Source organism: Podospora pseudopauciseta, chromosome 1 (genome assembly GCF_035222475.1).
Source record: "Podospora pseudopauciseta strain CBS 411.78 chromosome 1, whole genome shotgun sequence".
Lineage (NCBI taxonomy): Eukaryota > Fungi > Ascomycota > Sordariomycetes > Sordariales > Podosporaceae > Podospora > Podospora pseudopauciseta.
In genome coordinates this window covers 3,813,058-3,823,791 of record NC_085892.1, presented here as the reverse complement: position 1 = coordinate 3,823,791, position 10,734 = coordinate 3,813,058, and the positions used below count along the sequence as shown (strand labels likewise).

The 10,734-nt window shown below is 50.5% G+C and overlaps 3 protein-coding genes across 3 annotated transcripts; 1 reads left to right on the top strand and 2 right to left on the bottom strand.

Moving 5' to 3' along the window:
- Nucleotides 1-3,347: 3,347 nt before the first annotated feature.
- On the top strand, nt 3,348-3,661 carry QC763_110650 (uncharacterized protein; the record flags this gene model as incomplete). Its single annotated transcript, XM_062907654.1, has 2 exons — nt 3,348-3,513; nt 3,603-3,661. The coding sequence occupies exons 1-2, from the start codon at nt 3,387-3,389 to the stop codon at nt 3,659-3,661; spliced, it is 186 nt and encodes a 61-aa protein (XP_062770619.1). The 5' UTR covers nt 3,348-3,386.
- Nucleotides 3,662-4,119: 458 nt separating this feature from the next.
- On the bottom strand, nt 4,120-6,748 carry QC763_110640 (uncharacterized protein; the record flags this gene model as incomplete). The annotated part of the gene is made up of 6 exons (XM_062907653.1): nt 4,120-4,692; nt 4,749-4,788; nt 4,846-4,932; nt 4,986-6,149; nt 6,216-6,308; nt 6,370-6,748. 6 exons carry the CDS (start codon nt 6,746-6,748, stop codon nt 4,437-4,439), a joined length of 2,019 nt encoding a protein of 672 aa, XP_062770618.1. The 3' UTR covers nt 4,120-4,436.
- Nucleotides 6,749-8,028: 1,280 nt separating this feature from the next.
- On the bottom strand, nt 8,029-8,935 carry QC763_0012580 (uncharacterized protein; the record flags this gene model as incomplete). The annotated part of the gene is made up of 2 exons (XM_062905246.1): nt 8,339-8,935; nt 8,029-8,283 (listed from the first exon to the last, which is right to left on the bottom strand). The coding sequence occupies exons 1-2, from the start codon at nt 8,513-8,515 to the stop codon at nt 8,029-8,031; spliced, it is 432 nt and encodes a 143-aa protein (XP_062770617.1). The 5' UTR covers nt 8,516-8,935.
- Nucleotides 8,936-10,734: the final 1,799 nt, after the last annotated feature.

The window sequence follows — 10,734 nt, the reverse complement described above, 5'->3', positions numbered from 1 at the left end:
TTCTCTTCTCTCCTCCCAAGTCACAGCCAATGCGACACTGGCCAGCTTGGTGTTACCAACCACTCCTCCGGGATATTGAAACTGGAAACAACAGCGAAATTTCACCCACTCTGACTCGAAAACCAGATTCTGCCTGCTGCCGGCTCCTTCGACGCCCAAGTTTCAAACCTACAGCCACTCTGACCAAGGCTGTTCTCATGTTGGTCTTGGATAGATTACCCTCTTCTCTCTTCCTCAACACGTGAATTAGCCTGCACACTTTGACGATATGAAAGGGGAGCATATCCAGAGCACTCTGAGGGAGATCAAATCTTGGCATCTGCTTGCCAAAGCATGTGCCTCTATCACATCAAACAGACGCGATGGGTCGCTAATTCCTTCAGGGTCCGATTCGGATGCCGTAGATGGCCCAACAAATCTCTCGTCAATCGACCCTCATCGCAACGGTCAACGGCTTGCAACAACAAGAAGCCGTTGGACTGCAAGCAAGAGCGGAGCGAAAGAGCCGTTGCCGCGGGTTCTGTCAAGTCGTAGCCGGCTCGCTTCCACAAAACATCATGGAATATCAGCAAGCCAGAGTATCATCAGGGCAGAATCTGCATTATCTACCTACGGATTCAGGATTCGCTCCGTCTCGGGTCTTCGGAACAGCTTCCTTGGTGGAAAGTCTGGCCCGATTGTCGCACCTCTCCGTAAGCACGTCTGCAATAGTCAATGCAATATCTGCATAGACATTATTATATCGTTATAATCTAGTTTTCTGACCGGTCTGTCTAGTCCAAGAGTCTATGGATGCCAAAAAGTCGTGCCACAACGGTGAGCCGTGGGTCGAGACGAGAACGCAACCCCTCTGAATGTTTGATCTTCTTTTAGCCAAAAACCCGAGATAAGTGTTTTTTTTTTTACTGCTTGTGTCGAGAATGACCGAAGCCCCAGAGTAGGTGAAAGTGGTACTGCATTCTGGCAAAATGCGGTGGTCGGCCCGTTCTGTGATCAGGGGTCTCGCAGCACCTCACCCTTCCATCTGATCTCATCTTGGTATATCGTCATCCCTCTCCTGTCAATCATGTGGGCGAATGAGAAGCGCGCGGGCAAACAACAAACCATCGACAAGACGTTAGCTGATCAAATGCACAGTACCTCATCTTTTGCTTCCCGCCAGGCTCAATGACAAATGAAGGGCAATATCAATCCAACTGTCCCGGTTCCCCACGGTTCCACCAAAACGGTCCGCTTCTGAGGCTCAACCGTTGGCCGCCACAACGACATGGCTGGATTTCCTTGCCGTTCCAAGACGGCACACGCACGAACTGTCCCAAACCCGCCATCCGCCATCAACCATCTTTGCGGGATTTGCAAAAGGGTGAGAGGATGCCCTCGAGGGAAATCCCGCACATGCACTTGGGGTGTTCGTGCGAAGTCCGTTACATTGCATCTCTCCATCGCAGCTTTCGGGTTTGTTAATGGAACGCTGCCTAACGGCGCTGCTTTTTGCGCTCTCCTTTTGGCTTCGATATCAAAGCAGTACCGAGTGGGCTTTCTCGGAGGGACATTCGGCGGCATTTCGAACCGATTGAACAGAAGCGAGAGGTGGTTGATGTTGCCTTGCCAGGCGTGTGCTAGCACCTGCAGAATGCTACCCATATTCCTGTGTGGATCCGATTAACTACACTCCACTGGGCAGCGAGTCTTTTCTTCTTTGGTCTTGTTGTTCTCGGAGTGCCGGTATGGACTCTCGAAGCGGGAATATCTTGACGTCGACTATCAAGGGGGGCTGACAAGCAAGAGAGGGCCTCTCAGACTTGCATATGCTGGACAGCTTATTGTGGTAGGGATATTCCCTGGACGACATATTAAGCTGGCATTGCATGCAGTATCGCATGTCTCTGATCCGGGCCGGATCCCGCCCGCGGGCATTCCCGACATGGTGATTTCAATACCTATCTGGCCATCGTTATGATTACAGGACAGACTATAGACATTACCAACTTTTGTTAGAACGAGAAGGCCACCTTCTAGCCTTTTGACACATCCCTTCCAAGACAAGATGTCTTTCAAACTTTGTCGAGTCAAGTGGGCCTAGACAACCGTCACAAACTCAGACATCTCGTGGCGCCCTTTGTTTCCCACAAGCGAACAGATCGACTATGCTTCCTTTTTTTTTTTTTTTTTTTTTTTTTTTTTTCGTGCTTTTCAGCCCAACACACAAGAAAACGGTTTTCTGTCACTTTTCACATTTGACCATCTCAAATCTAGGCGGAGTGATCTGCTCGGATGGCCTTGTTTCCGGGTTCATAGTTCAGCCAAATATGTGGGTGTTTGTTTACTTTTTTTCTTTTTTGATGTGTGAAAGGCTAGGAGCTGGTTGGTGGGGATAGGGCCAATAAATCGCATCTTTTGATGCAGGGAGATTTTAGGAAGAAGCAAATCTTGCTCGACGCCGTGGAATCATGACATGGGGGAAAAGCAGAGAGGAAGAAACCCTCCGTCATCGGTCATCACAATCATGCAAAAACCAGTGATCAACTTGCTAGCTGAGCTGCTGAAATGCAACATGCATTTGCAAATTGGTACTGGTTGGTGGGATCTATTTGTGAATCCTGGTTAACGATAGATGCACACTTTGCTATGTTGTCTAAATTATTGCTGCTGCTGCATGTAACTTGGGGAAGGGGGGTAAGGGGGGTTGTGAATGGAAAGGAATTGGATGTAACATCAGGTTGGTATATATATAGACCTTGTTGACAAATTGCACATCTGGAAATAGCTACAAAATCTGAAGCCAAAACAATAGTTTGGGGATCGTTTAAGCAAGCTCAAATTGAAATTCTTCATGGAAATGTGTTTTGTTGACTGGAGCGGTTGAGGAGAGGGAGGTGGCAAAAGGGGTGTGTATGCTTGTGCAATAAATGTGAGAATAGGGGAGCTGGTCACGTCACCTACCCGGGAGGCTGTAAGTAAACAACATCAGAGTTGTTGATGAGATTCATGGGTGGAAATGATGCTATTCCTGGAGAGAGGGTTTTACGATCAAGGGATTGACAACGTTATTGAGATTGACGGCGATCTTGACATCATACTGTGCGATCTGATGTAACCACCTATTTAGAGTTGCAGTGAAGGATCGCAGCTGAACTTACCTCCTGAAAGGATTGCAGCTGAACCTACACAATTATCTTGCTCAATAGGTAAGGCACAACAACGAAACTGAAGTTCGGCAAGGCCGGTTTGTGACCATCACCATTTCGTTAGCATTGTAGAGCAATGGAGTATAGTTCATATCTAGAAGTTCACACCAAATTACGGCCTACAGCTCAATCCCTCGAACAACCAGATGCTCTCCCCCATGTGATAGTTACACCCTCTCAACACATATGTAATCAACCATGAAGGATAGGGCGTCAGATCCCCTGAAGGTCGATCCACTAAAAGCTATATCACTTTCTTCACCAACTAGAATTCGACATCAAACTGCGTCTTTCAAGCTACTTACGAAGCCTCAATGTTCCTCAAGTACGATACATGACAATTAAATATAGCGAAACCCCACACATAGATTGATCGCCACTTAGTGAAAAGCCAAAAAAACATACAAATGTCAGACATTCAACACGCATTTACGTTGAGGGCGGAAGCGTTCACCCCAAGCCGAGGTGTGTGAGAAGAGATAGATGTCTTCTAAATTAAAACAAGAGGACGCATGTCAAGATAGTAATCACGCTTGCACAGTAGTCTAGACACAGTTCAAAGTCTGCTCGCTCAGGAGACCTTGCCTTAGGACTTCCGAGTTGCACTTAGGATCTCAGTGAAACAAAAGTATCATGTCCTTTCCTGCTGTCCCATTCATGCTCTTCTACAACCCAAGCCGCTTAGTGTCTTTACTTGTGGCCAGTGGCCCTTATTTTCAATTACCTGCCTGAACTAGCACATACGACCATACCCAGCTGAAAATACGGCATCCCGTCCGCTCTGCCCGAGTCAAGCAGCTGAAGGGCCGAATCAGTACTCAGGTGGGTGACCACTGGGGAATCCTTGGTGTTGTATGTTATTTTTTCTCATAACCGCTGCGTTGTTGGCTATCCTTTTTGACATGGTCTCAGTCTTTGAGGGGAAGATTGCCACGATGAAGCACTTCTCCTCGGATCTCGATGATCATCAGACTACCTGACCTTTCCTTGCGGGACAAAAGCTTGTTGGCATCAAGGCCGTGACTTTAGGTATTAGATTGCAGGAGCTTTGTGCACATGGGAGAGAGGTGATGGGAAACAGAACATGGTATTCAACAATTACCCTTCCGTATCCATAAACGACAAGTAAACCACCAAAACCCACCCAACCCACCCATCCATTCACCACATGTACCAACCCATCCTAACCAACCTGACACCCCAAATATACAACCATTCCAACCAAACCAAGAGCCTACCAAACTACCGTCATGAAAGGGAGCAGCACCCCGAAGTAACCCGTGGAGGCGCCTGCACCGCAAACGTCTCAGCAGGCTTGGGCTCAAACGCTACTGACCCTACAGACCCTACAGAAGAGTTGCTGATAGTGCTATTGTTGCTGTTCTTGCGCCTGTGACCTCGTTTTCGTGTTGTAGTCGGAGTGACAAACATCTCTCGTAGGAACTCGATGAGTGTGTCGACATCTTTGGTTGTGCTCATTGCTCCGAGGCTCGCTCGTACAACGCTGGAGTTGTTGTTAGTATCGTGGAAAGAAGGTGCAAAAGGGAGGGGGAGATGTACCCTGTCGGGAGATCATTGATTACACCTAAACCATGGGGACCTGTTGTGAAAAGTGTCAGCAAGTCCAACATGGCGAGAAGTTTCATAGTAGACTCACCACACCGATGCCCAGCCGATTTGGCCCTATTCAACTGCCACGGCTCATACTGCAACGCAGTAAAAATCCCACCAGGACAACAAATCCCTAGATCAATGTCAGCATCCTTCTTCCCCAAACCTCCCCTAGATAAAACTCACCACCACTCCTAACATAAATCCCCCTCTCGTTCGCCAACCCCTCCACCCGATCATAACTCACCACCCCCCCATCCTCCCCAAAAACATTAAACGCCACCGTCCCCCCCTGCCTCCTCGAATCCCCATACCCCGTTACCTCCTCACCCCCCTCCTCATAAACCCTCACCACCTCCCCCCCATTCCCATGCCTCAAACCCCTCAACCCCTCATACAACCTTACCACCAACCCCGTCACATGCCTCGACACATTCTCCATATTCCCATACAAATCCCTCTGCACCTCAATCGCCTCCCCCAGCGCCAAAATACTATGAAACGGCAACGTCCCATCCTCCAACCCATCATGCAACCCGCCCTCCTCTGTCATCTCCGCCCCCTTGGAAATATGCCACACCGGTCCACCACCCAACGTCTTCACCATGGTAACCGTCCCTCCCCCAAAATACTTCCTCAACGTCAAGATATGCCCCGAGTCCTTCCTGACAATCAACCCCCCAAGATCCGGAAAGCCAAAAATCTTGTAAAAGCTCACACAAGTAAAATCCGGTGCTTGAGACGGGTCACCAAACACCCGCGTCATATCACATGTCATCGCCAGCGCGGCCGCATCTAGTAGCGTATACGTCCCCTGAATCTCCCTCAATCTCCTAACCCGCCCAGCCCACTCGAGCGGCAGTCTCCTCCCCGTCAAATTCGACTGGCCCGGCCAGGCGAACAAGCCCAGGCTGCTCACCCTGTCAATCGCCCTGTGGTAAGCCCCAGGGTGCTCAAGCCAGGCTTCCACATCCTGATCGTGCGCAAAGACGTGGTGCTCGCCGTTGCGGGTGAACTCCCTCACGCCAACAAGAGAGGTATGAGCATCCCTGTGGTAGCCATACCAAAAAGAGCCGGAGCGCGTCTGCTCGGCCAGATCCCGGAACGAGTCCGCCACGAGCTTGATAGCGGCCGTGGCGTTGGCGGTGAAGACCAGGTCAAAGTGCTCTGGGTCTGCGCCGAGGAAGCGCAACGCCTTGAGGCGGATCTCGTCGACCATGTCTCCTGAAACTTTGGCCGGCTTGTTTTCTGAATGGGGGTTGCCGTAGAGATTGTTGAGCATTTTGTGGGAGAAGCGGGTCACCGTTGAGGCGGCGTAGATGGTTGTGCCCGAGTGGTCGAGGTAGGTTCCTGGTTTATGTTAGTTGGTCGTCTTGAGATGGCGAAGAATGAACAAGACGCTTCGTGGGAGCTCACCATTGTTCATGTGAGGGTACTCCTCCTGTCTGATAACCTCAACAGGCTTTTCATAGACATTCTGTGGCGCCTGGCTGTGCCCATGGAAGATGGCTGTGGTGGGTAGCTGTTAGTATAGACAGACCAGACATGGCCTACTAGAGTATCTCCTTACATGTGATAGACCCCAAAGACCGATGCTTCCAGGATTTTTCTCGTGTGACTGGTCTAGGTGTTGGTGTAGTGACTGGACTGGTGGCGTCCGCCGGCTTGATATGTCCGTTGAGGCTCGAACCCCTACGGTGCCTCCTCTCAGAAAAGCGCAAAAGAATACCAGGACGAGCCATAATGACGAAATTCACACTATGATGGTGAAAGAGAAGTTGGTTGGACGTGTGCCGACCTAGTGTGGGGGACGAGGACGAGATCAACCCTTTAAATATTTGTACACCCCCTGATAGTGCCATGTAAAGTTTCTCCGAGTTCATGTTGATCTCCCACCCGAAGATGCCCACCTCTGCCGGGGCGACACGACAGCCGAGACGATACACCATCCGATAGGTTCTCTCTTGAGCTTGACAGCGTGCGTAACAAGGAGAAGGCCAAACGCTCGCTATGGGTGGGTGTTCCCGGGTGAATCGGTGGCGGTGCCGGCGCACTTGGAGGGCAAGATGGTCATCACCGTTGGTCGTTGACCGGTCATCATCCCACCCTCCTACTCCGTCCAGGTGGGCAGGGGGTACTGGTAGGACCGGGGGAAATGGAGTGGAATCGGTGTGGGGGGAGGTCGACAGGCACTATTCTACACCAAGACCGGCGAAGAACCTGGGTGATAGCCAGTCGTAACAAGGGAGCAGTGGTATAGACCACCTCCGCATGTAGAATACTACTGAGTCTTTTTCTAGGCGGTTGTTTCTTCGATATTGCTCCATTCACGGCAATTCTGGAGCACTCCAGTCACCTAGATTCACTGGAAATAGCTGGACACCAGACCGAGGGAACATCTAGATGTCTCAAAGGATCGCCGATGGGACAGGATAGAAGGGTTGCAGAATATTGACAGGAGGTCCCCGAGCGGCTGTGTTCCAACGTGCAACATCCTGTCAGCGGATCTTGCATAATTGTCTCTCTTTGCTGAAGAAACGTGAACACGGGGATACGGCGCGAGTCCCAGCAGAGGGGTTGACATCATGTCTCGTTAGACCCTGTCCTTCCAACGTATGCAGTTGGCTGCGGGTGCTTCATGGCTCGCCACGTTATCAGCGCATGTGGTAAGCTGGGGAGCGTGGTTGGAACGGATTTTGATCATGATGCTGCGGCGAACAACCCACAGATGGCGATCCAAGGTCTTTTGCGTAGTCGGTAGTTCGTCTCTGATTCCAATATACAACAGTCCAGAGTGCTGAACACCCTCACGGCGCAGCCCCTCGCTGAACACCCTCGGGACGTGAATGTACAATCCTGATGCTTGGCCACAGATCATATCCCTCCCGTTTGGCGGGCATTGAAAGCGTTGCGATGTCTCAGCTGAACCATCACGGTGACGGTAGAGGTGACTAAAGCAACTAAGCCGGCTGCGGGACCACAAGAGCGGATTGGCTGGCCTGATCTGCAAAGGGATTGCTCGGAAACCGGACGACGACCCCAGGATATGTATCCAGTCAATATCACAGGGAGTTGTAGTAAGAGTCATCCTGATCTTGCGAGACCATTGGTCATCGAGTGTAAGCGCTTCTTCGAGTATTACCTGCAGGGTACGAGTTCGCCCTAACCAACTGTGACTGAGGGACAACGGCAGTTTGGAGAGCGACCGGATTCACCTCGATTCTTGCCATCAGTTGACCGCTTTGAGAAGAAGGCAGGGTTCCAACTGCACCCGGGGACGTGACGGTCGCCGATATGAGATCAAAAGGGCAACATGGGTTGATGTTGCAGGAGGCCTTTTCTCCTTTCGGAAGAGGAGGGTGGTGTTGAGGGTTGCAGTTGGCAGCTGGATTCCAAGATGACAGAACGCCACGACTGGTCGTTTGCGGTAGATCTCCTCATTGGGCTGCGTGTACGTATGCGTGTCGCTCGTCGTGGGGTCTATCTGTTGAGGATGTTAGCTCCAATCTACGATATCATACACTAGTCTGCAGCCCCACCATCCAAGAGATCGCAGCTGCCGGCAGGATCGCCAGACCAGCCAAGATGCTTTTTGTCCGCACCGGTGGTAACCTAGCGTGAACCGTGACCTGACCGAAAGGGCATTGATGGTGTAGATCGACAGCTAGGTTCCATTGACTTCTGAAGATATCTCTCCTGGGAAACTCGGCAGTCATCGGTAAGCAAGGCTCGGTCTCTACATACTTGAGGATGACAGACCAGGCGCCTGGAAAGCACCCTGGCAAAGATTACGAGAGTCCCGACGATAAGGTTTCTCTCGGCCAAATACAGGGTGTGGTCATGACTCCACCTCGACTCCTAACTATCTATCTTGATCAAGTCAGTTCCAATGGCTCACTAGTACTGTACTGTAGTTGTGTACTTAGCTACTGACCGACAACTCTCTGATCAAGACTGTCGTTTGTCAAAGGCTCCTTGGCCGGCCAATCCTCGGAGCTAATCACCCCAGCCCCTTCCCGGGGTATTATTGCTGAGCATGGCCACTACCACAGCGTCGGATACCATCATGATGATTGCGACAGGAGAAAAGAAAGAAGATGTCCATCATGAGTCGCCAGCAACGCTGGTAGTCCAGATCCGAGGAGGGTTTTCACAAGGAAAAAACAGCTGAGACTGAGACATTGATCAGCACTGCATTCGATGTAACACCAACGGCAGCCAACCACACCCTGGAACCTCGATCCCTCCTCCCTCCCACTCACCTCGAGCTCTTCACTGGATGCCTCGTCATCGATCCCAATATCAGGAGAATTAATGCGCTCCCGCGGCAGGTTGCACAGCTGCTATGGCTTTCCGTGCCTGAACATCACCGCTGCCAGTCGACATCTCAATTGATGAGGTTGTAACCATGCTACACCGGGAACCCAGGTCGACAACCCCACAGCGGGTTTCTTCAGCATGAACCCGCGGCGGGTAGCCCCACTAAATATATGATCGCCGCCAGGAACCCCCGGAAAGAACTGCCGGCTTCCCCAAAAAAGTTAGCAACACCCCCAAACCTCCCCAGCGTTCAGCCTGCCAGGGCTCGCTTGCATATCATCAAGTTTTTGGAGGTCTGCGAGCACCTTGAAGGCCACCACTAGCATAGCTGGGGTAGCAAACCGGGAATCCAGTCAACAAATCCTCTAGCCATCACCCGCTTCATCAGTCGATCAGGCGATCAGGCAAGGTACCTGCCTCTCATCGTCAAGCTCACATGGAGCCGAGGAGACACCAAGGCTTCCGGTCCGATGTGCCACAGCCTCACGATCCGATACGGGTTCCTTGCCGGCTCAGGAAATGTCGGATACTGCCGCCGCCGCGGTCGAAGCGCAGTTGACGCGGGGCCAGTTCCGCTCAAGGGATGGCCACTGGAACCAATGAGCATCTCAAGGTCCAGTCTCGCAACAATGAGGCTTCTGTTTTCTTTTTTTTCATGATGAATTATTGCCTCACTATCGGATGTGGAACAGTATCACTCTTGGAACAATTTTGCGCACCACGTGTAGGTAGAGCAAGCCGAGCAGCTTCGGAGCCATCATGAAATTTGGTATCACTGTCAAGACAAGTGCTAATGAAAAGTTTCAGTGCTTTCCAACATACATCTTGAAGGATGTTTCTTTAATATTTCCTTTCCCTGACATAGCTCACCCAAGATGATATCCTGACCCACAACTAACCCACTTACACAGATCGAAACCTCACCTCACCCAGGACTCAGCAAAAACACCATCGGTCGTTCAGAAGCAAGTGCCTCGGTATAGATCATGCTTTGACACGAAATTTCTCTTCACTCTCCACTCATGTTGACAAAAGCTACCTTTTCACATCTCACTCTCGCTTCACAGCCCTCACCTCTTAACCCCAACTTCCTTCCAACAGCAACTCCAATCACCCCCCCAGATCGCTCAACGGTCACAACCCCTGCATCACTCATTATTGAGCTCTTAAAGAGAAGTACCCGGGCGTCCCGAGCAGTTATCTATGGTAGATCTATACGCTTACTAGCAGCACTGCCCTCGTCCCTGTTTTCTTTTCGACCACTGGACTTCCATTCTTTCACATCAACACCAGCACCCCATCCGTGAGTTCCCCTCCCAAATACTGAAACCCGCCTCTTATTTAAAAAGGAGAGAACCTCGACAAAGCCCCTTATTGATCTTATTAGTGCTCCCCTGCCTACCTATTTACTTACCTTTCCTACAATATAATGTAATAAAATGCTTTTAGGGAAAATTAATAAGCGTTTAATTTATCTTTAATGGCCTTCGAACTATCTTTTAAAGCCCTTAAACTATCTTTTAAGCCCCTTTAACTATCTTTCAAGGCCTCTTAACCATCTTTCCAGGCCTCTTAAGTACCTTATATCGTCTTTTCACTATCTTTAGAGTCTATT